Raw genomic sequence first — 26,300 nt, 5'->3', positions numbered from 1 at the left:
CATAACAGTCCAGAGTGTGAGTGGGTATTAGCATTAGCCGCTTTTGCTCTATTTGATCTTTCAGTAATTACACCACTTTTTGGAGATCACACCACAAGCTTTATGTTAAATAAAGAGGCCTTGGAAGTTTTTTTTTCTATACAAATTCCAAACACAATTATCATGGTTGCTTTTTTACCCCAATATTTATTTAATTTTTTTATTCCATAACAGGGAAAACAGGAATGCTGCTGGAAACTGGAAGCAAAATGGAAAAGAGCGCCTAACATTTATTGTCTACAAACATATCTCTCTGAATTGCCAGTTTGGGATATGAAGAAGAGGTGGGAAAAGTTACAAATGGAGGCAAGCGTGGAGGAATAAAAGGCAACAAGAGTCAGTTGTCTTAATATGAGCTACAGGATTCCTCTTTTTAGGTGTATGCTTTTTAAAAAGAATAAACAGAGGATGTAATAGCTTTGATGTGCAGGATCTTTGTACTCTCCACTGCAGGGATTTACTGTATAGATCAAATCCAGCTTTTATTATACTTCTAAAACTTAAGAAGAGGAAGTTTGCTCATTCTCAGTAGCTGAGAAATGCGCAGCTTACACAGAGGCTTTTTTTGCATGTCTGATTCTTATTCATTTTAAATATGCAAAACCTTACTGGTTTTATATTAATGCGATGTACACATAACCTATGTTCCTGGCATCATTGCTGCCATCATGCACAAGGTATTCACTGTCATCAGTGAAGTGCTGCACCAGGTTATGTTAACAGTTCGTTACATACAGATGTTTTAATAGACACTGTGGCATCACCATTAACCACATCGGTGTTTAAGTGTTATTTTGCAATGAGCGGGGATAAAGCCTAGAAATTAGATGGCAACCCACTGGTAGATACTTTGGGTGAGAGAGTGTGATCAGGAGATATTTTATTTTGTATTCTCATAATTAGTTATCATTGATTAATCATTTACCATTGTGGAATCTGATGACAGTATAATCTTTGTTTTATATCTATGGTAATCTGAGTAAAGATTAATGTATGCATATTATCATCATTGTAACCAAGTCTCAAATGGTATCCACAGCATTGTATTCACCGTCCATAACTGGAGGGTCCAGCAGGACCTTGTTCTAATTCATTTGCAGGCCTACATCAGAACATGCACATACAGAGTTATGTAAACACGCACGTTCGCACACACACTTATTTACACAGGGAGGTCATGTCAGGACATTCTCTAGTTGGACACGCAGGCTCACAGAACTGCACAACATGACATGTCACACACTTGTTTTTCTCTAAAGTATCATCTGATGTTTGTATAAGGAGAACTTTGGACTATGGGGAGACTGTTATCATTTCCAGTAAGGTCTAACTGTGTGATGTCATCATGGGTTATATAAGGATGGGGAACGGTCCACTCTTTGGAGATCTGTGGCTGTACGCTTGTCTTCCCATGCTTCTGTCTTAGAAGTGTGTAATAAAATCACTATTTTTGTCACCTACACGGACTCGGCTGTTTTTCCTTCTTACCCAAACTGAACCAGACGTAACAAGAGGTATCTTCAACAACCATTTAGTAACTGGTTGTTGAAGGAAGGTGGCTGTCATCAGTGATCTCCTGGCAAACATACTCTTCTTTGACTGGCTGAAGGTTTCTGGCAGTTGCTAAGAGTACCTGGAGGTTATGCAGTACTGACTTTATGTACCCAACCAGGGCAGATTCTGCAAACACCTACCAACTACTTGCTGAGCAGCAATGAAACTTGAAAAGGTTTCCGCAGACTGGAAACGGAGACCTTCACTTTCACCTTAAAAGTCAATATGTCACAACATTTACTGTGAAGGTGTAGGTTCTTTGTCAGTGTCAAACTTTTTCAAGATTTACTAACACTAGGCTAGTAGTTGGTGTTTACAGACAAGGACTTCTAAAAGTTGGGTGACTGTGGCAGTCTGGTAGTCACAAAACCAATCACAAGGAAGAAGTGACTGGTGGTTGCTGGTGGCAACTGAACTGAATCAAGATGATAAGGAGAGGAAAAGGATCAAAAGGGGAAGTAAACTGCAAGGACAAAAAGTGCATGAAATAAAACAGGAAGCAACTGAAAGCGAGACAAGACAGAAGTTAAGCAGACAAACAGGAAGACAGAAACATGAACACAACAAAAAGACAAGGAGAAGAAAGAGTAAAAGAAACCACTTTTATAAACAGAGGGTGAAAGTAAAAAGTGATTTACAAAAAAAATATAAGCGGCAGGTACATGGGATGCAAACTTCTTTACGGCTGGAAAACGTGGTTCTTACATCTTTGTGTTCTCCAGGAGAGAAACTATATCTCACAGTATCCACTGTTGTCACTACTGGAGGGTCAAAGAATGGATACCAATGAATATCTTTATTAGCATCAGACGTTTGGGGATCAGGATGCATTCAACTGATACTGGAGTGATCTGGTGATCATTCGCTCACAAATCTCCTCCAACACGAAGAAAAATCACCATCTGCTCAGCTGATCTAGCCAAGCTGAGCGACTGTGAAAATGATAAACAACTTAGAATCCCCGTGACCTGGTAAATCAATAGTCATGCTCTAAAAATGAAGATGCATATGGGGTTAATTATAATCAAGTCTGTTAATCAATTCATCTCAGCAGTAACTGCTGTTGGTAATTTGGCCTAAATGCATTCAAAATGCCCACAAAAATGCTGCAATTAGCGAGACAGCAGCAGTAAATTATTAGTTTTAAATTAGGGGATCCTTGGGATGCTGCCAGGTTGTGAAAACATAGCAGTGTCACTATTCCCCCCAGTGAGTCTGAATGAAAGTGGGCGATAAAAGAAGAGAGGTTGTCAGAATAAACGAACAGGGGGATGGCAAAAACTGGTGCTTTGCTTTCTGCACACGGGCAAAGGGGGCATTGCTGCCAGATGGGAAGTTGGAGTCGGAGCTCTCTTTGGGGCATGCTGAGCCATTTGGCTCTCATCCAAATGGGCAATTTCACAGGGTAGGGGGGGAGGAATAGAGGGGGGGAATAAGCTCGAAAACAAAGCAAAAGTTAAGCAAAGAAAGAGGCGGAAACTGGATCTGAAAACCATTTCACACGCAGCACTTCATCAGCTCGGGTGCTTACGATACCCACTGCTGCGCCGCATGGGGTAATTAGCACTGCTATGTGTAGCGAGCCGTGGTGTATGTATGCACACAGCTCTCGTGGCTTCCTATGGGTGTTATATACTGGCTCAGAAAGAGCTTGAGGACCACAGGGTGAAGCTGAACAAGTCACTATCAGAGGAGTCACTTTAACACAGATTACTCTATATCCTCGCTGCCATGAAGACTGCACAACTGTATGCATACTGACTCCGCAGCCAAATTGAATTTCATGCTTTCTGCGGACACCTACTGTGTACTAAATCCACAGAGGGATAAAGTAGCCGAAAAGCTGTTGTTTAATGTATTGTGTGCAGCGAGAAATGCTGAATATATTCTTCCTTGGCCACGCATACATCCCTTGTAGATATGGCGGACGCAGTGGTGGGATAGAAAATGAATTACAAATGAGTACATTACATCATACATGAATCTAAGCAAATGTGCATGTTATCTTCCTCGTCGTTAAGGAAAGGAGAATAATCTGCTGGCCTAATTGTCAGCTTAACAGAGAGAGAGAGAGATACTGTACTTCCCATTCTTCCCAGGGAGAGGTGTGGAGGGAATCAAGAGGAACTGCACTGATCTATATGCATCTGGCTTAATTGCGGCACCGGGGTGTGTTGGGATCAGGCGGTATGGACTAAAGTCTAGCATTGTGAAGCGCCCATCCTGATTATGTGCTGAAACGGGGCACGGGAGGAGTGCCAGGCAGACAGGCAAGAAACCCAAAGTAAATTCTGCCTCTGCGGCTCGACGCAATCTCCAAACGCTTCGAGAAAAATGTTAAAAAAAGAAAAGGGGAGAGAGAAATTTGGAGATGTGCATTATGCATTGTGGGCATAAATAATGCAGGGAGAAACTTCTTGCACTCGGAAAGGATCCTACACTTTCTCTTCCACCGTCAACAGCCCGATAGTTGCACAAAAACTACTGGACTTACCGTCATTCGATAACATGGAACGACGCAGAAATGCTGGACAGTAATTGCATCATTGTCTCGTTCCTGGCTTCTTATGAAGCACACTGATCACGCAATCGTTTCACTTCAGGGGAAACAAAACACCTTAGAGAACAGGTGGACCTGCTTGAGCTGTTTCTTGTGAGAGAAAAAAAGGTGGGGGGGAGGACTTAATCAAAACACAAGCTGGCCAATGAGATGACATTTCCTGTTCACCTTGCGTGTGATCCTTTCAGTCCATGTTATTTGCAGCACAGGAACTGAAAAGAGCAATGTGTTGCCCATCATGAGTCATTCAGGGATAAAGGTGCTCTTAGGCCTCGCTCTCTTTGTAGGGGTGGTCGAAATGGAAGGCGTCCTACCGGTTTACTGGCTTAGGATGTCAGCGTGTCCTCTCTCAGGAGTCCTTTATCACAGCGTTCCAACTCCATAAAACACTGCATATTAAACTAAATCTGTCAGGTGTTCAATATGGACCACTGTTTGGTCATCAATCATAAAAATAAATAAATAAATAAATAAACACCACTGCAAAGTCAACGGCATAAGAGCCAACTATAAATTTCTGCCAAACAACCTCCTGAACACCAGCGGTGATGTATGGGCTTCTAACATTTTACTGCTCCTGCTGAACCTTCTTTCAAAGACGTAACAAAAATACTTCAACACACGTGACTTCTGTTTTACACCAAGCTTAATTTGCTTCATCTGTGAGACGTCGGACAAAGAAATTGCCTGAAGCAAGAGTGCAGGATAGATGCAGGATAAATTACAATGCCCACAGGAAAGAGGAATAAAGTAGGCAGATCGATGCCAGAGAAGAAACCTCAGGCAAAATACAATAAAGTGGGATATAGCAGAAGCGTCTCAGTGGCTTGGCCAGTTTGTTACCCTTCCCTTTTTGTATGTTTTGGCATTCTCCTCTGCAAGAAAACAAAAAGGAAACCCCAAACCCTAAATGTGCTACAATAAACCGTATGCTCAATGATCTTCTATTATTAATTCATTTGATTCAATTCTAACAAATTACTTCTGATACCTTGGTTTGAAAAACAATCGTCAGTCACTGGCAGATCCTCATGCATTTGTCTTTGTCCTTTGGCTGTGCTTTAGAGGACATACGTGTTGGATGTGATTTTTCCCATTGGCCATGGTATAACACTCGAGAAGATTTAGCTCCATCCGTGTTGGAAGAACAAGAATTTCATCTTGTTTTGCCGAAGTAAAGGAATCCAACAAATTTCTTCCAGAATCCAACAAGATTAAAGACAAAGCAGAAGCTGTCTACAGACTCAAAACGGCTTCGTGATCCGTCCTTTGCGGTCTTGTCTACAAGCAGTTAACAGGCATTTCCCATTTACTAAACTATAAAATGAACGAGATGGACTGATACTGTATAATACAGAGCATGAGGAGACTTAGACAAACACAGGCAGTTCTTAACTGACATTTTTCATTTCCAAGCAATTTTATATTCTTTCCTTCAGTTGCTCAATCTTTCTGATGTGGTAAAGGACAGCCTCCCCGGGTGTGCGCTTACAATGCCCATCCCAGGTCCAGAGTTGTTTCCTTTCAGTTCCCATCACTGCCTTTTTACCTTCATTGCCCTTTCTGACAGCAGGAACGCCTTTCTTCTGCCAGATAGAGATTCATGTTTCATGCAGAACGAAATGAATGACACCCTTTTTCATTTTCTTTTGATACAGTTTCCTTACACCTCGTTTTTGGGTGTGCACAAGTCTCGAGCCACTCCTTTTTGTGTTTTGTGTGGAAAATGGGAAATAGTTGGAGACATTTATTGAAACATTTAATTACAGTATACAAGGCAAAAACAGAGTTTGTACAATTCTAACAACCATGATATTTAATATTTGGTGTGACCACCTTTATTCTTCAGCACAGTCTGAACTCTCTTAGGCAGCCTTCTTTAAGTAGTCTTCAGGAATAGTTCTCCAGGCTTCTTGAAGGACATTCAAAGCTCTTCTTTGGATGTTTCTGCTTTTTGTTCTGTTCTCTGTCAACATGATCCCACACTGCTCTGTTCTGCACCCAGATTCATTGCAATTTCTGACATAATGTCAACATGTGACACAAGTTGCCTGTTTTTATTGATTGCAGGGCACCAGTTGAGTTGCCTTTCCCCCACTTCATATAAAGGAAAAATACTGATAATAGCGACTATATTGTGAAATAACACTTATTTGATATTTTGATATGTTAAAATAAAAACTGGCTGAATGGCTGTTTAAGACGTCCTGAAATATGACACCATCTTATCCAGTCTTGGCCATCGCCTTCATTTCTTGGAACACTCTGTTTTCCTTCCTGACCTTCTCTCTGTGTACCATCTTCCCTGCAGTTCCCAAAAGTACAGCGTCAAATTATGCTGTTAAAGAGAACACATGACCCCCCCAGACTCTACTGCTTCTCCTAAGATCACATGTGACAGTTGTCCGTCAGCCAGCGTTCTTCCTGAGACATCTTGTGTTTCTTTCTGGAAGGGATGGCAATGCTGGAGCCAAGCTGGCAGATAAAGGTAACATCTGACTCCTCGACATGCAGGGAAAAACTAACCTTTTAGCAGCCGCACTGCCATTAAATCTGTGAACATCACATGACTAATAGAAATAATGAGAAAATTGAGTGGCAGGGATGTAATTCGGTAAGACAGTGAAGCAGTTGCAGGAAAAACACGATTTCAAAGCTTGTAATACAACATAGTCCTTGCTTCTGTTATTCTGAGTGCAGTTGGAAGGTCGCTCTACCACTGGGTCACATCAAAATGGCAAAGATTAGCTGATGCAGAGGTCGCGACTCAAGGACCTTATGCACAAATAAATTTAGCGCAGACAAAAAGCTACCCTTTCCAAATACAATCCACTTTAGCTTATCCACGCTGACATAACAAAAACAAGCGGGTGAAAAAAAGGGGAGCAACTGTTGCATAAAACATGGCACAATCACTTCCAAAAACTTACTACATGAAAGAAGCCCATTTTGGAGTGTGTAAACAAAATGTAATTGACAGGAAAATAGGACTTTTCACAGACATTTGATCTCTCTATATGGCAACACTGAAGATTAATTTGCCAGCACGGCAGATACGTAACTTCAAAAGTCGAACTCCGATTTGTGACTTAATTAAAAAGGCCCTATTAAAGCTGTATATGTGGGTGTTAAAAACAAGTCAAACCAAAGCATTCGTAGTGCCAAAAATGGCAACATGTTTTATAGGGTGCTGGGAAATATATGCATAATTCACAAAAAAGATGCTATTTATTTTATGAGGGAGTTTAAATTGCTAAGCATTTCACTTTTTTAAGAGTGAATTATCATAACTAAAATGATGAAAATATATTTATTTTGGTTGGGTTATTTATTTATTTATGAATTATTTTGCCTTATTTGTCCTCTAAGATAAGATAAGTGAGAAACGTGAAGAGGTTTTCACATGAACATACTGGTTATTGAGCGTATTGTTCAAAATACATTTCACTCATGACATAACTCTGACCTGTGAGGTTACGTAATCCCAGCTGCCTTAGTCCGTACAGACCGTCCCGTCTGTAGTTCAGGAAGATGGCCAGAGCGTACCGACCCTCGTAAAGTTTGGTGCCTCGGATGATCCGCAGGTTCTCCAGTGGCAGGTAGTCGAACTGATTAAGTGCCACCAGCACATAACCGGTCACTTCTTTGATAGACTGTATGGGAAGGAAAAAAATTATAATTTTAAATGATTGAAAATGGAAGAACAATCGAATCAAATTAGCCAACATTAGCCTTTGTGTTAATCATAATCACGAATATTCTTAACTTTAACCAGTTGTTATAGATGTATAACCATATTTTCACCATAGCTAGGATATTTAACAATTGATTTATTCAGTTTTCAGGACCAGCTTCCAGTTTGAATTTAACCTTGCTAGTACCAGGCTGGATATCTTAGAGATGGCCCTGGTCAACAGCAATACTGAGGTAGGCAGGTGTGAGAAGTATCGCCCACACCATTACACCACCACCACCAGCCTGAACCGTTCAGGCAGGATGGATTAATGCTTTAATGTTGTTTATGCCAAATTCTGACCCCACCATTTGAGTTTTGCAGCATTATTTGCAAATCATCAGAGCAGGCGAGCCTGTCTCAGTCTCCTGTTTCTAGCTGACAAGAGCAGCAACTACTGTGATCTTCTGTTGCTGGAGCCCATCTTGGTTGTAATAAGTGGTTATTCCAGTTACTGTTGGGTCTCTATCAGCTCAAAGTAGACAGAGAATTCTCTTCTGACTAGGCTGACAGCATGTGTGTCTGTATGAGGGACTGAACATCCTTTTTAATCCTTGTCCGAGGTTCCACATCTTGGTACAATGTCCCACATTCTAGTTGATTCTGCAGGACATGCAAGTTTGGCATTTACCTAATGCATACTTATTTGTTTAATCACAGTCAGAAGAAGATTAGCCTGTAACCTGAACATTACAAGATACCAAAAAGTCCCATCTTTTGCATATTTTGTTGAATGTTATGGAAACTACCACGAAGAAAATGAATCGGCAGTAGATACAGAGAAACAGTTTGTCTCTTTTATTCAAGTTATTTTTTTGTATTTCTGAAATACTCAGACCAACAACAACAACTATGTCATGTTGAAAACACCTTAATCAGATTTCTTCCTCAGTGTTATGGTCAGTTTGGCCTTCAACAGGTCATCTTGATCACGTCTACATGCCTTAACATACTGAGTTGCTTTTATGTGATCGGCCGATTAGATGTTTGCTTTAGCTTAACACAGTAGCCAGTGAGCATAGTTGCCAAGACCAAATTAGGGAGTAATCCAACTGGTTTTGAAGAATCATCCAATGTGACAATTGATTGGATACCAATAAATAAATGACGCCCAAGTCCATAACTTCAGATTTAAACCCCCACTGTTGTACGACTGGTTGTTAAAATGTAAATGGCCTGCATTTGTATAGCGCTTTACTTAGTCCCTAAGGACCCCAAAGTGCTTTACACTACATTCAGTCATTCACCCATTCACACACACATTCACACACTGGTGGTGGCCAAGGTGGTGGCAAGCTACATTGTAGCCACAGCTGCCCTGGGGCGCACTGACAGAGGCGCGGCTGCCGGACACTGGCGCCACTGGGCCCTCTGGCCCTCTGTAAGTGAATGGAAACTTACATTTTTACCTCCAATTCCTCTCTTCCAACGCCTGCTAGCTCTGTCGACTATAGTCAAAGCTGTATTGCATTCCTCTCATTGTCTGTGCAGAGAGCATGTTATTTGCATTTTGAAATGTCAACCACATAAAAATTTTTGATGTACAGACCACAATGATTAAAATGTCAGCTTAGTTGCAGACTGATTGCACTTCTCTGATTATATTTCCTCAACTGTTCTTTTAGGGTTGGGAATCTGCAGTCGCACATCGCATTCATAGACCCAATAAGCAATCATATCTTTATATTCTTTATATTCTTCTTATTCAAATATAAATGGTATCGGTTTGATTTATTTTCACAGGCTTCAGCAGTATATGCTGTTGAAGAAACTACAAAAAAAAGAAAAATAATCTGCCCGAGAGGGACTCATAAAATGTGAAAATAGAGAGCTTCAGCATGCTGAGTGCCTTGCTGAAGAGCATGGAAGACCTCAACCATCTGCCTCATTGTGCATCAATTGACCTTCTCAAAAGTCACAAAAAATCACACTGATTACCACTGCGTTATTCACTTGTCGGGGGAAATTTATTCATCTGCCAAGTTAGGCATAAGGATGGGGCCAAGGCAGGCTCTTTGAATTTTGGAGTATTTTTCTTTTTTATGAATTCTCCACAAAAGCGTTTGTCCTCAACCCTGGGTCATCACTAAACAAATTAAGAAAAATAACTGAAAACTTGGGGTTAAATGTCAACAGTAGACTAGCACTTTATTGACACATCAACAGAAAAAGTCCTCATAAGAAGAAAACTGAGAAAACTGGCAGCCACATCAATCAGACAGACACCAAATTGCCACTTCATATCAAGTATTATTACCAGATATGCAGCTTTATCTGTGTATGCGCATGTGTGTGTGTATCTACGAGACAGCTTATTCCCTTGATGCTAAAAATCTATCGCTGTGGCAGTGCATCAGTTATGTGAGTGACTCAAACAGCAGTGCAGGCTTCCTTATACTCACAGACAGAGAGAAAGAAAGATAATCACAAACATAATGTAGACACAACAGCTGCTAAATGGTGCACTAACACATTTTACCAACCACCACTGACAAGCTAATTGGAACCCACTACTTCTTAAAAGTGCGAGTGTGCACGTCTTTTTGTGAGTATTATCCTCTTGTTCTCCTTAGTTAAAAAACGGGATCAATTTTCCACAGATTCCAGTTTACTTGTACCGATGCCCCTTGCCTCAATACCATTGGTCAACAGCACTTGCTAAAGTTAGCTTATAAACAAGTCCATGTAAGGATTAAAACAGATGGGTGTAGCTTTTGGGTATTAAAAGCCTGTGGCTGCACAATGACTTTTAATGGCATAGAAATCAAAGCGAGAATGCCCTTCGGCGTCCTTACTGTGTCTGGACACAGCTTCCAGGCATGAAAACTGAACCAAACACTGAAGTGCCTTAGACCTGCAACCTCACTGCAATACTTTATTATCCATTATCCATCCATCTTCTTCCATTTATTTAATTCTGGGTCATGGGGGGGGGGCTATCCCAGGTGTGATAGGGCGAGGTGCAGGGTCGCACAGCTAACACAGAGAGACAGATAACCATTTGCACTCACATTGACACCTATGGGCAAATTAGAATCACTAATTAACCTAACACACACTAATTGCATGTCTTTGGGCTGTGAAAGGAAGCCACAGCAGCCAGAGAGAACATTCAAACTCCACGCAAAAAGGCCCTGACCTTTGAACTCAAGATCTTGCTTTGAGGCAACAGTGTTAATCTACTTTCAAACAATTCTGTCTCTACTTTGTCAGCTATATTTAACTAATAACTGCCAGATTTCAGTAATGGAACAGTGAAATTAGAGTAAAGTATAAAGTAGAATTGCAAAAAACATCCACCCATCCATTCTCTTTCGCTTATCCTTTTTCAGGGTGGGAAGGAGGCTGGAGCCTATCTCAGCTGTCTTAGGGCAAGAGGCAGGATACACCCTGGACAGGTCACCAGTCTGGGCTAACACAAAGACACAGACAACCATTTGCACTCCCATTCACACCTATGGGCAATTTAGAGTTACCAATTAACCTAGCCCCACTAACTGCATGTCTCTGAACTGTGGGAGGAAGCCGGAGTACCCTGAGAGAATTCACGCAAACACGGCGAGAACATGCAAACTCCACACAGAAAGACCCCGGACAGATGGGCGGTAGGACAGACTACACTTGCAGCAGGATTGCACAGGTCACCTGGATAGGAGAAACCTGCTTCCAATCACAGTCAGACAGTCTGTACTGAACAGAGAATACAATTCAACCCTGGTTACATGCCAGTTTAAAAATAAGGTTTCAAGCTTTGCTGTTAAATTGCTGTTATGCAACAACTACTTCACCATTTATAAAAGAATTTCTGAATTTTCATCCATTACTTCACCTTCTCCTGCTTATCTAGTTCAGGGTGATAGTGGAGCTAGAACTGATCTTAGCTTTCATAAGGCAAAAGGCAGCAGTCTCTTGCAGGAGTTTCTGTTTATGTAGATGACAGGAGATTTCCAACTGACAGTAACAAATTTGCAGTTTATCACAATTCGTTTCTCAATTATCAAAGACAGGCCGCATGTAATCGCCAGCTTGACCCCAATCAACTATGAACTGACAGCAGACTGACTATCACCGTCTACTTTGCACATAAAAGTTTCTTTGAAGACGGCAGTTGACAGCGAGTGGCTGCAGTTCTTATCCCCATCCTCAAAGTAACCATTTAAAAAGCAACAAGATGAAAGGTTAATTGTGCACGGTTACAATAATTTTGGTTGCGTCATGGTCTCCAAGTTCTCTCTAGTGTGACTGTCGTGTTAACGACAGCTAGCTTGCTGTGTTTTGCCCAAAGCTATCTTACAAACTGCCTAGGTTGCTGACTGCAGTCACCAAATGTCTGAATACCAATAAGAGCATTAGATGATAGAAATTGGTTATGTCAACATGTGTTTCTTTAGTGTACGGGGCATCAATGTCGCTACACAAATGTGCCTTCTGGAGAGAGTTGCTGTGCACCTCCTCGATTAAGATAAGTTAAGGATTTAATACAGGCACAGGCCTTTCACGTTATCTGATTTGGTTTATATTTGAGTCTTGCATTTGAACTGAAAGCAGCAATTATTTCAACTTGTAGCCGAGGTGAGCCCTTTGAATTTTTGACTGTCTTTATTTTAATTCACCAGAAAAGCCTCTGTGTTCAGCCCTGGAAATGAATTCATGGCATTCGTTTGCCTTCATGTCCTGCAGAAATCTTCATTAAATAGTAAACTCTCATTTAAAGGCATTTGAAATATCCAGCGACAGGGCAGCTACTGAGACATCCTAATGACCAGAGACAGGCCAATAATGATGTGGATGATTGGTTGGGAGGGGAGGGAGGAAATGAGTAATGTGAGGTTTGATTGGCTGCTGACCCCCGGGGGACATTAGCAGAGAGTGACAGCTAGGACGCAGCGCACTGGGTGGCTGCGTTTCACGATAATAGCAGGTAACTGAGATTAGCTTCTTTTTATATTGAGTGCTAAGCAAACGCTATGCACCTGCCAGGTTGGCCTATTATAACACTAACACAATAGGAAGGAAACAGACACTGGAGGTGCTTATTAGCAAGATTACAATGTGTCAATCACCTGAAAAGAGACAGAACAACATAATAAAAGAGCAGTAGAATCAATTTCAGTGTAGGCTTTGATTAGCATACTTATTAGAAGAAAGAGTTTCTATTGTGAGTTACTCCACTGCCTGTCAAAAACCCCTCAGTGAAATCATTTTCTCTCAAATATGTGTTGCTATATTTTTTGCAAACTGTTTGTTAGAAAGTTGTGCAACTTTATGCAACTCTGTGCCACTTGTGACTCAGCCTTTAAAGACAAAGAGCTCAGGAAAGGCTTTCTTCTCCGAGTGCCTTTGGTTGACGTGGCCCCGCTCGGCTGGAAGCCACGCCGTTTCATTTCTTTGACCCCTCCGTGACCTCATGTTTACAGCCTGAGGGCCGGAGTGCTACGCGAGCTCGCCCCTTCTACCGTCAACTCCGCCGTAACCCTCCAGGTGCCTGCCAGGGGCATCGCGGGCTGCTCCGCAACCCCGACCCAGCTGTAGGCATGCACTCGGCTGCTGGCAGACTCCACAGTGCCTCCACTGTGCCCCCTTCTCCCTGCCAGCCTCCGGGAGCCACTGGCAAAACCAAAGAAAAACTGTTTCCCTGTTGCTTGGCAACCGAGGGAAAGCCTTCCAGCAGGAGCAAAGGAAACGAAGAGGGAGAGAGGAGCGGAAGAAAAGGGAAAAAAAAAACAAGACTTAGAAAGGATTTTTTTTGTTGTAATGTACCCAATTAAATGAAAGGATTACTTTGCTCTTTCTCTGTAATTTTGTTTGACACTATTTAATTTCCTTCTGTTGCTATAAATAGTTTTTTTTTGGGTTTTGTTTTTCCTGAACGCTTTCTCGATCAATATGTATCTGCATTCCTCAGTGCTGAAGGAGGAGGAGGAGGAAGGGAGGGAAGGAGGGAGGTCCGGGGGGAAGTAAACGCAAGCACCTGCATTTCCCCTCCTGCCGCATCAACCGTGCTCTGTCTCAGAAACGCAAACACAGAAGCTGGAGGATGCTACTCGGAGTAGCTGCCCACCGCTGCCTTGTAGGCGTTGTGTGCTCCGATTTAACAAGGTGGACAGTGGGCACCAAAACTGATGCCTTTTTTCCCCCTTCCTTGTATTTTCTTGAAAAAAAAATAAAAAAAAATACACTTAACAAGGTGAGTGGGAGGGCTAATTTGTACCAGCAAGGTGCATGAACCCTCGTTGACACACACACACACCTTAATCCTCCCCTACAATGACTTGAGCCGGCCACTGAAAGAGCCATTGAAGCAGGTCAAAAAAGGGGAAAGAAGAAGGGCTCTAAAATCTTTGCACAGCGCGGGTCATTATTTTAGATGGTATCTTTTGATTCGTGCCTGAAGTCTGATGGATCAGAGTGTTTTTCCAGTTCTAAGCGCCACAAAGGCTTTGTGCAAAACGTCCTCTCTGCCCCGCACGCAAACACACAACTCTGAATGCACGCACGGGCCTCGCGTATGCCAATAACCCCCGCCTACGCGTGAAAAAGAAACATCGCCGAGAGGCACAGACAAGACCGAGTCGACACGGGTCAACTACCCATGATGCATTGCAAGTTTAACGTTTCCTCTAGCGCTTTCTGCCATCAATCGCAGGCAATTAGCGGCCTAGTGTGGAGCGCTCAGTCAAACAGAATCTCATGCGCTCCCGACAGGCTTGTTTCTTCTCTTCTTTTGCTCTACCTCCGGGTAAAATGTGAATTTCACATGTTGCTAAATTGCACTTTGTAGCTTCAGGATACACGGCACCCAGTCCAAAGCAGACAAGCCAAAAAAGTGCTTTATTTACTCCCCACAACATAATCATGATAGAAGGTGCCCGTGCTGTCTTGGAAACCGAGGCTGTGTGGTGGAGTTGCTGAGCTCAGGCACCTGCAAGCCCTCCAGATATGTGGGAATGTTTTTGTAAGGCACAGACATGCAGATATTCAGTTCGGATGGTGCAATAGAGTAACTCTGATTTGGAAGGAGGAGTATTTGTAGGAAATGAGTAAACAGTTTTGTCATTTGAGAAATCGAGACCTTCCAGGCTGGCGCGCACGCTCAACTGTATCATTTTACATTTTAGCAACAGTTAGTAAGAAGGTGAATGCCATCAAGCGACTATGAGCTACATGGCATTCAGAGCTCGCCCATTTGAACAAAAATGCATGACGTTTTTAGGGTAATAGCCTGTGCGCCTTCAGTAATGGATTCATCTAACTTACTTTGCAGTTACTCGAGAAACGCTGCAAACACAGCTGATAGATATGCATACAGATTTCTCCAGTGCAAGTCCTCCCATGATGTGCCTTTGGGCTAAACCCAAGACTTTACACAACTTTTATTTTACAGGAAAAAGAATTTAAGACATGGTCATTTAAAAAATAATAGCTACACACACTTTTTTTGAACAGTGATGGGCAAAACTTTTGGGCCACCATAGTTTCTTTTTATTTTGCAAGGAAAATGTGAACGAGAAGCAATGATTTATTGAAATGTGCAAACATCCATGGAACTACACTAAGGTTTGTACAATTCTAACATATTCTGGTGTGACCACCTTTATTAATCAGCACAGTCTGAACTCTCTTAGGCAGCTTTCTTTAAGTTGTCTCCAGGAATAGTTCTCCAGGCTTCTTGAAGGACATTCAAAGCTCTTCTTTGGATGTTTCTGCCTTTTGTTCTGTTCTCTGTCAACATGATCCCACACTGCTCTGTTCTGCACCCAGATTTATTGCAATTTCTGACATGATGTCAACATGTTGCCTGTTTTGATTGGTTGCAGGGCACCAGTTGAGTTGCCTTTTCCCCACTTCATATAAAGGAAAAATAATGATAATAGCGACTATATTGTGAAATAACACTTATTTGATATGTTGATATGTTAAAATAAAAACTGGCTGAATGCCTATTTAAGATTTCCTGAAATATGACACCATCTTATCCAATCTTGGCCATCGCCTTCCTTTTTATGGAACACTCTGTTTTCCTTCCTGACCTTCTCTCCGTGTACCATCTTCCCTGCAGTTCTCAAAAGTACAGCATCAGTCGGGGCAGTCTGCTTTTCTCCACCCCAGAGAAGACGGTAACACTACCTGGGTCTGGGTGCAGTTTCCCCCTCTAGAGGCAAGGGTACCTAGACCTGGGGTATAGAGTACGCTTGGGGGGTTTGATTGTGTGCATAGTGTCTATTTATGTCTGTCTCCACGTTGGGTGAGTGCTGAGTAAGTGCATATGAGAGCATGAGGGTGGGAATTGATGTTTGTATCTGTGTGTGCCTGTTTGTTTGAGTCTATATGTCAGGTCGGGTATCAGACGCCACCTCTCTGGGGACATCTCAGGCCCTCCAAGGTTTGGAGGCCTATCTCCCCGACCACTCCCCCTGCCTGTGGCAGACGCCCTCAGACATCGGTGCATTGGTGGTTCTTTGTGTCCGGGGATGGGCGTCCAGGTACGCACCGGCTCACTCCTGGTGGCTGCTTGTCGGGGCCTGGAGCCTGGGGCTCGCTCGGGCCCCTTCGGAGGTGGGGTGCCCCCGGCCTCTCGGCCTGGGGCTCGGTCACTCTGGCGCAGCTGGCTGCCGGCGGAGCTAACGGGCGCGTCACTGCAACTCCCCCTGGCTTCTGCTCCGCGGCTGCTGAGTGAGCCCTCATCTGGGACTCTCCTCAGCTCTTTCTGGGACAGTGGCGCAGCTGCCCCTCTGTTGGTCTTCCTTGGTCTCTTGTGTTCTGAGGGCCTCTGGATGTCTGGAGCCTGGATCTCCTCCATACCTGCTTCATGCCCTGGAGGACGGGGCTGTGGCCCCCCCACACCCTCTAGCAGATCATTACATGAAGGAACCTTTTAAATACAAGTGCGCTCATGCTCACAGGTGCACACACGGGTGCTCACAGACACAAACTACACCCTTTTTGGCTCCTACCTCAAAGCACACTGTGTGCTGTCGATCTTACGTGCTGCACAATAATGTTTAATATTTAGTATTTACTGTCATATTCACAGGGTGTGAATATGACCTGTCCAGGGTGTACCCTGCCTCTCGCCCTATGACAGCTGGGATAGGCTCCAGCGCCCCCCGGGACCCTGAAAAGGATAAGCGGAAGCGAATGGATGGATGGATGGATGTCATATTCACATAGATCATCGCGATGATGTTGTTTATTATATTGCTCTCTTTTTTTGCTTGTTTTCTCTTTTTTCTTTCTCAACAGGTGATCCAGGTGATTGATATATGTATTTTTTGTATTTTTGTTTTGTTGGTGTTTGTTTTTTGCCCTTATCACCGTCCCTCTTCCCCGCTGTTTTTCTTTCCCTCTTTCTTTCTCCCTTTTCTTTCCCCCAGTCATGTCTGTCCCGTGTGTAGCAAGTGAAAATTTCCTTTTTCAGGTCTTTGCTGGATTGTTCCCCCCTTTTCTTAAGGACATGACTTTCAGATACTGTTCATCTGCTGTAGATAGTTTTTTAGGCCTGATGCTTCTTTTGTTCTCCACTCTCTAGTTTACTCTGTTTTTCTTTTAAGGACACGCTGCAAAATACAATACTGACATATGGAAGGCTTTAGGCAAAGAGCTCTTTGGGAGTCACCTTGCTTGTGCAAAATACTATTTCATGTCAGTCAAACTGTGTTATTGATCTAGCTTGCCATTTTCATAGATATGACTAAAGAAATGTAAACAAATCATGTGTTTTTGAACCAGACTCATGCCCAGAGGAAACCATTGATAGCACAGAGAACTGTTGTTCAAGAGCACTTTAAAAAACATCAAGAAAGCCTGACTCCCTCAAAGCAAAATAGTATCAAATGAGGGGTTGTTCAGGACTTTTCAACTGCATAGCATATTGCATGTATCTAGAATTATAGTTGAAGAAGGAAAACTTAATCTCCTCTTCCCCTGTGCTCCATCAAAAGGCTCAAAGTCGAGTAAGAAGCCTCACTCACTGACCATTAAAAGTGCCTCGATAAAAGATCAATATTGAGCAAATATATGAAAGCTAATCATTTATTATTTATTAACCATCTCATATTTCTTTATACCATATTATATTTTCATGTTTCTTAACTTTCAGTTATGGGGCATAAAGAGACATTAGAGATAAAAGCCTGAGTAAATGAGTAAAAACAGAACTGCAGATGCCTTCATAAAGGGTTCAACGAATAGCTGCATATGACAAAAATAATGTAAATCCTACAGTCTGGTGTGGCCTTCACAGACACCAGGGGCTATACATTTATGCGCACAGGCATTAAGCGGTATTCAGGAATAATATAGTACAATGCAGATGCAAAAATAAAGTGAGAAATGGACTAGAATAATAAAACTATGTTTGTTTAGGGTGATTTTGAAAAGGTTCACATATGAACCTAATGTGTTTTTATAAATGTGATTATGAGTCATTACTTTTATGTACTCTTTTTATTCATTTCATTTTCATTAATTATGAAGCATGTTATAAAGCTTATCATACCACAGCACCACAGTAAACTGCATGATTGATTGTTATTATGATCCTTAATTAATACTAATTGGCGACAGTGGTTACAAATGCTCTATGTGGGATAAGATTATGATGTGTGGGCTATTATAATGGAAAAAGCGGTGATACAGATGTTTTGCATTTCAAATCGGATTTCCAAGCGGCACAGTGGAAAAATGAGTCCTAGAAACTGCAGTTCATCAAATGTCCACTCGAGGCTGCCCGTGAAAAGTGAGTGAGTCAATCCCCCACAGACTGCCATGTTAGAAAGCCCAACTTTACAGCATGAGTAAAAATGTTTTCAGCCCCGTCATGACAGCTGAACTCAGGGAAGTCTTTTAAATAAAGATTAGAAAACACCTATGTATTACCATGGGCATTTCAGCTAATACTGGTGTTTATAGTGTTGGTCCACTCTTCTGTACAGTGTTGCTTTAGTTCAATAAAGTTTGCAGCCATTTGTTTATTCAAAGATCTCTTAAGATCTTAACTCTGTAACTTCTGTCGGTGCTGTGCTTTTGGAAACTGAATTTCCCAGAGGAACCCACCCGAGGGATTAATAAAGTTATCTTATCTTATCTTATCTAGATCCCAACACAGTATTTTAGTCAGGCTGAAGTCTGGGCTTTGACTGGCTCACTGTAACACCTTGATTCTTTTCTTTTTCAGTCATTTTGTGGCCCACCCCTCCACAACTGTGCTGGCAGTTCATATGAGTTGTTTGTGCTGATATGAAACATCTCCACTTTGGTCTCATCTGTCCAAAGAACATTGCTCCAGAAGTCTTGTGGTTTGTTAAGATCCAACTTTGCAAACCTAAGCTGTGCTGCCATGTTCTTTGTAGAGAGAAGAAGCTTTCTCCTGGCAACCCTTCCAAAAAAAGTCATATTTATTATTCAGTCTTTTTCTAATTGTGAATAAAGTTTAACATTTAACATGCTAAATGAGGCCTGTAGAGTCTGAGAAGTAGTCTCCTTGAACAGTGCACTCTCTGGCTTCGGGGTGAATTGGTTGGGAATGCTCCAAAAACCTCTTGGTTAAATTGAGAAAATTAGAACTGCGCACACAGCTTCTTAATCCTGACAAAAGAACATGTGTTGCTATTTCTGCCCCTTTCTGTTGATAATTTGAACCCACTAGAATACCTCTGGAAGAGCTTTGAGTCCATTTTCAAAGGACCCAGTGAGGAAGTAATATTAAAAGAACTGTCTCCATTTATTCACAGCAAGGAGACAATGAAGCTATTCATGTGGTTTCGTTGGACCTTAAACCTAATATTGATCTCATCTGATCCTGCCTTAATAACTCATTATGTTAAGGTTTGCTTTGATCCAAGACTGTTTATCCATTGGTAGATGTTACTGACAGTTCTATCTGAGGAGCGTTAGTCTCACTGCGGGTCTATTTATTTATTTATTTTTTAATGTAATCTACTCCAGTCTTTTCTTCTGACAGTGTCCCTTTCATCAGGCTAAGCCGATTTGGATAGACTCTTAGACAAAATCAGCGGGGTGAAGCAGTTGGATCTCTGAAAAACCACAGATTTGTTATCTCAAAATAATGAGATATTTGTCACGCTCATGAGAAAACAATGTCTGATACCTTGAGATAATAATGTAATTCAATTGTTATCTCAGGATAACAAACACGAGCACGGCAAAAATCACAATTTGCTGTGTTGAGATAATGAGATAGTCAGACATGATCATGTGAAAACAGTCTGATATCTTGAGATAATGAAACAATTAAGTCACAATCCTCACCCAACAGGCCTGAAAGCAGCACGAGCTGCTCTCACCCTCCTTACATATGCAAATATTAGAGAGTGGTAATGAAAACGTTGGCACCAAGAGAAGAAGAGGACATAGGAAGCCAAAATGAAGACGTGCAACAACCTAGGAAGAACAATAGTTTAGAAGTTTAGTCTAGGGGGTGCAGACTGGTGAAGCATTTGGAAGCGCGTAATGATAAAGGGAAAGGAAGCGGAGCATGTTTAAAAGCATAATTAATAGTGCACCTGTTCCTGTCATCTGGATGAGTGAGCGTGTAAATGAGGTATAAGGAGGGATAGAAGAAGGAAGGACTCTTTGAAGGAAGGAGGAAGGCTGAAGAAGACACTGGGGGAGATTTAGAAGGGAAGGTACACTAAAGTGGAGAAGGAGAAGGGGAACGCTGGGGGGAGAAAAGGCATCATGCAGGGAAAAAGTATAATAACACCATTATAAAATACAAGAGATGGGACACATATTATGGTGATTATGGCTCATTTCCATACATATAGAGCACTCTGCCAGTGAGTCAAGGAGAGTGCAGCGGCGCATGTCAGCAGCAAGACTGCCGACTCTCTACAGTTTGAACCGACTGGAGCGCCACCACAATCTGACTCCTCCACACGGCGGCAAAGTCAATGGGCGGGCAGGGACCTGTTTACCAATTCGCTTCAATGAGCTCTGTAAGAGAAGTATGCACTCCTTCACCTCATGTGACTGTTTGGCTGCTAAGTATGCTGAGAGCACTCGGGTGTGACATTCAAGATTTTGAGGAATCCTGTGAAAAAACAAAACAAAAAAACCAAGGCCTTTGAGAGGAGAGCCATTGACTTTGGAATAAATGAAAAATCCAGCTGCATGAAATGTCACTGTGAAAATGAGTTATTCAGCGCAGGTATCTGTGTAGAGTTCGGGAAAGCTTTCAAAAGGACTTGCAAGACAGATCTCAAGTTTTGCTAATAGTACCCTCAGGTACTTTGTTAAGGTCGGCAGGGTGAACACATATGCCTCTTTTCCACAGGCACCTACTCGGCTTCAGATTTCAGTCTTTCGCCATTGCAATGGAGTTGTTAGAGCAAGGCGGCCCAAAGGTCCTGTGATGTCATTTGAATGTGACACAACGATGGAGGACGTCAAGGCAATACTACACCTCCCTGGCCAATCAGTGGGATGCAGCCAGTCATTTTCAGGTTGAGTCAGTTAGCTTGGAACTTGGCTGAATAGGTACTATAAAGGTACCTGGTACTACGGCCTAATAAAAAACATGATTTTTCTTGGTTTCGAAGTTACAAGAGAGTGGAGTGCTGAGTTATTAGTTAGTGTTAGCTAGCTTGGTTAGCATGGTTACAAAAAAGTGTCTATCAAAAACTGGATAGAGACCATCACATTACAAGGGATTAAAGTGTGATTTGGCAGGTGGAGGAACCGCAAGATTCAGTGTAGCAGTACATCATGGGGGAAAAGAATTAGAAATAATTCATATAATAAGTGTTTTTGGTTGAGGTTCAATCCCTAGACAATATGATGCAGGTACACAAGGTAAAATTCAGTAAACCATGATTATGATCTTAAATATAAGCCCTAATATAACTGAACAGTGACCATGAACACAGCTGGTCTGCACCAGTCCAACATAGTGCATCACTGTACACTGACAGGAGACCAACTTCATCATTTTGATGTTTCATTGCCATCTTGATAACCGAAGTAACTTTGAAGCAACGGACTGGGATTGGTCAATCTTCAAAAGGAATCATTTCAAAGGCCACAGGTTTGCGAGTTCATTGCACTAATAATTTTGGTCATTGCCATGGTCTCCAACCAGGGTTTTAATAGTTTTGCAATTTTCATTAGTTTTTATTTTTATTTAGTTTTGACTTCAGATTTTTAATTTTATATCAGTTTTAATTAGTTTTTACCAATTGTTTGCTAGTTTAGTTTAGTTTTTATTTTTTGAAAATCCTTAGTTTCAGTTTAGTTTTGATTAGTTTCAGTTATAGTTTTAGTTGTGTTTGCAATAATTAAGTGTAACAAAATCCTAGTTTCATCATATCAGTCATGCTCTTCTGCTTATCCTTGGGTATGTTGCTATTCCAGCTACCATACCCTGCACCCTGGACAGGTCGCCTGTCTGTCGCAGGGCTAACACGCAGAGACAGACAACTCACAGTCCCACCTATGGGTTCTTTAAATAAATAAATAAATGAAGGCAGATGAACAACCATTGATACCAGGCAACTATAAAATGTATATCTTGGCCCCAATGAGACTATTAACTCTTGCAGCACCGGGTGTTCGTAATTTTGGTTCAAGTGAATTGATAAACCTTTTGAAGGCAATTGACTCACACAGTTATGTAGATATCCCCGTCCTGTTGTCTCGGGATGCATCACGCTGCCCTGCCTGGGGTTAGCTTCTGTTTTCTGGGGATGAGGGTTGAGTGTGCTCCCTTCTCAAGGTAAGCTAGGTTAGCCTTCTTGTGTGAACTTTTCAAGTGCACTTTAAGGTTTGTGGGATTTTTTCCCCTTTAGAAATGTCCCTCATAATTTGTCTCTTTCCACTACAAGACACTTGCTTTATCCAAAACACAGTCATAATCAAAGTAATCCCTAATTGGACTCTGGCGCTTTCTCCCGACTTTTCCTGACATGATTACGCGTGGACGGAGCAGCAACACAGACGACTCGACTAACGTACTGCCACCTGCTGGCATATTGAGACACAGCAAGAAAAAAATCTGGAAACTAAACTTCATTTTCACCCTTGACTATTGTATGACATGCACACATCAATGAAAACTAAACACATTTTTGCTATAAATTCAGTTAATTTTAGTTAGTTTTGTGAACACTCATTACAGTTTTAGTTTTTTTGTTTTTATTTTTATTTCCGTTAACGAGAATGTTTTTTCACTTCTAGTTTTCGTTATTTCGTTAGTTTTCGTTAACGATAATAACCTTGTCTCCAACCATTGTTTCCCCCAGAGTGAGTGTAGCACTAATAAGATTCTAGACTTTTCGTTCACCAACCCTGGAGTGCAGAACCTTTAGCAGGCTGTTAATGCAATAAACAGCACATAAAGCAATAGTATTGTATCCAGTAAACATTAGAGATGGACCGATCCGATATTACATATCGGTATCGGTCCGATACTGACATAAATTACTGGATCGGATATCGGAGAGAAATACGAAATGTAATCTGATCCATTAAATATCAAAAAAGCACCTCACAAAACTTGCGACATGGCGTAACTCGGCTCATAACCTTAGCACGTCGCAGCAGTATGCTCACGTGATAGAGCGGCTGCGTGTATTTGGAGCCTCCCTACCAAACTCAGAGGAAGTTATCCCAGAGAGAAGTAAAGCAAGTGTGTAAGTTCATCTCTGAATGTTTGTAAAGCATTCCCACGTTAAGCTTAAATGAAGCGACTGCCTCTTCTCTCTCCCTCCCTCTTCTGCTGCTACTTCAATCATGAAACTGCTAAATGATCAGCTGATCGGCTTTTCTGTCGTGACTCCGTCTGTCTTGTTTGTTTTATTGTCATTTAAAATGTCTAGCTTTTAATAAATAATTATCTGAATCTTACACCCAAAGTTTTAATCTGATGTAAAATGTATAGAAGTCCATTACTGTCCTCAACATGAAGAAGACGGCTTTCAGGAGCAAAGTGAAGGAGGAGATGAAAGCAGCACAGCAGGAGGTCAAACGCTGCCTGAGGGAAGCAAAGGACACCTACAGGAGGAAGGTGGAGCAGAAGTTGGAGAGGAACAATATGAGGGAGGTCTGGAATGGTGTGAAAACCATCACAGGCCACAACACCAAGAAAAGCACAGTGGTGGTGACTGTGGAGAAGGCAAACGAACTCAACAACTTCTTCAACAGGTTTGACCAGCCCACAACCCCCCCCCACCCTCACCTTTACTACAGAGTCCTCTCCCCACTCTCCTACCTCCCTCGCTTCCCCCCCTTCCTGACACTATGACACCCCCCTCCTCCAATCCCTCTCTCAGCAGCAAGACATCTCCCCCCCTCCCCTCCTCCCAAACATCTCCCAGTGTCACAGTGGATCAGGTCAGGAGACAACTGAGGAAGCTTCGCCCCAGAAAGGCAGCAGGCCCAGACAAGGTGTGTCCTAGGATGCTAAAGGCGTGTGCTGCTGAACTTGGGGAGCCGCTACAACAAGTCTTCAATCTCAGTCTGCGACTGGGGAGAGTGCCCGCCCTATGGAAGACATCCTGCATCGTCCCGGTCCCCAAAAGGAACCGGCCAAATGAGCTGAATGACTTCCGACCGGTGGCACTGACATCACATCTTATGAAGACTCTAGAGCGGCTCTTCCTCAACCTCCTCCGACCACAGGTACAACATGCCCAGGACCCACTACAGTTTGCATACAAGGCGGATGTCGGAGTGGAGGATGCCATCCTGTACCTCCTACACAGAGCCCACTCACACCTGGATGGGGGAAAAGGCACGGTCAGGATCCTGTTTCTTGACTTTTCCAGTGCCTTTAATACCATCCGGCCCTGTATGCTTCAGGAAAAACTGAACAGGATGGAGGTGGACCCCTGCCTGGTGGCTTGGATCTCCGACTACCTCACCGACAGACCACAGTACGTCAGGCTGAAGGACATCACGTCTGACACTGTGGTCAGCAGCACAGGAGCACCACAGGGAACTGTGCTGTCCCCTCTTCTCTTCACCCTGTACACCTCTGACTTCTGCTACAACTCTGAATTATGCCACATTCAGAAGTTTGCAGATGACACGGCCATCATAATAATAATAATAATAATAATAATAATAATAATGGATACTTTATTGATCCCCATGGGGAAATTACTTGTTTTTCTCTGCATTTGACCCATTCACTCAGTGAAGCAGTGGGCAGCCCACTAAGCAGGCGCCCGTGGGTGTATCATGGGGTGTATCTGGGTGTATCTGGGATGATCAGGAAGAGGAGTACAGAAGTCTGGTGAGGAACTTTGTCGCATGGAGTCACACAAACCACCTGCAACTCAACACCTCAAAGACTAAGGAACTGGTTGTGGACTTCGGGAGGTCCAGAGAAGGTCCACTGCCGGTTCAGATAGAGGGGGAGGAGGTGGAGGTGGTCAACAAGTACAAGTACCTCGGGCTGTGGGTGGACAATAAACTGGACTGGTCATGCAACACAGAGCACCTGTATAAAAAAGCCCAAAGCCGACTGTACTTCCTCAGGAGGCTGAGGTCTTTTAACATCTGCAGGAAGCTCCTGAGGATGTTTTACCAGTCAGTGGTTGCTGGAGTACTTTTCTATGCTGTGGTGTGCTGGGGGAGCAGCACAGCAAAGAAGGACTCATCCAGGCTGGAGAAACTGATCAGGAGGGCTAGCTCTGTGGTCGGCATGAAGCTGGCAGAGAAAAGGACACTAAAAAAACTGCTGGACATTATGAACAATGCTGGGCATCCTCTGCACACGGCCATTAACAACCAGAAGAGTCTGTTCAGTGACAGGTTGCTTCTCCCCAAGACAAGAACTAACAGACTTAAAAACTCCTTTGTCCCACACGCCATCAGACTGTTGAACTCCTCTCTGGAGGGGAGAGGGAGGGGAAACAGGAGGACAAAGGAGGGGGGAACAACTAAGCTGTAGTGCCTCTTCACCTCACTGTACAATACCTTTTGTGCAATACTTTTGTTAATAGTCAACAGTGCAATAGACTCAATACTTGAAATGTGCAATTCACTTGTATTTTTATTTTTATTCCTATTTATTCTATTTATCCCCTTCGTATATTTTATTTATATATGTCTCTGTATTTATATATGTGTGTGTGTGTGTGTGTGTGTGTGTGTGTGTGTGTGTGTGTGTGTGTGTGTGTGTATATAATATTCTGTAACTGTAACTTCTGTCGGTGCTGTGCTTTTGGAAACCGAATTTCCCAGAGGAACCCACCCGAGGGATTAATAAAGTTTTAGCTTATCTTATCTTATCTTATCTTACTGTATATAGTAACTGTTAAGTCTAATATACCCTAGTAAGCTATAGTACTTTTTCCTTTGGGAAGGTACCATCTGAGCAGTCTGCAATTTTGTTGAAGAAAGATGTTGAATCTATTTAATTATTCTTGAAAAATAATTGATTTCTGTGCA

At 42.4% G+C, this 26,300-nt stretch overlaps 1 protein-coding gene across 3 annotated transcripts in view; it reads right to left on the bottom strand.

Moving 5' to 3' along the window:
* Nucleotides 1-26,300, bottom strand: part of LOC309700966 (receptor tyrosine-protein kinase erbB-4-like) — a 371,528-nt gene that overhangs the window by 141,658 nt on the left and 203,570 nt on the right. For all 3 annotated transcript variants that reach the window (XM_082524896.1, XM_082524894.1, XM_082524895.1), the window contains exon 3: nucleotides 7,620-7,806. In XM_082524896.1, the coding sequence (XP_082381022.1) occupies nucleotides 7,620-7,806 (187 nt within the window). The remainder of the gene's footprint in view (nucleotides 1-7,619; nucleotides 7,807-26,300) is intronic.

The sequence above is a fragment of the Aulonocara stuartgranti genome (assembly GCF_965226115.1).
Source record: "Aulonocara stuartgranti genome assembly, chromosome: 23".
Lineage (NCBI taxonomy): Eukaryota > Metazoa > Chordata > Actinopteri > Cichliformes > Cichlidae > Aulonocara > Aulonocara stuartgranti.
The sequence above is the reverse complement of the archived record's forward strand: the minus strand, read 5'-3'. Positions and strand labels throughout refer to the sequence as shown.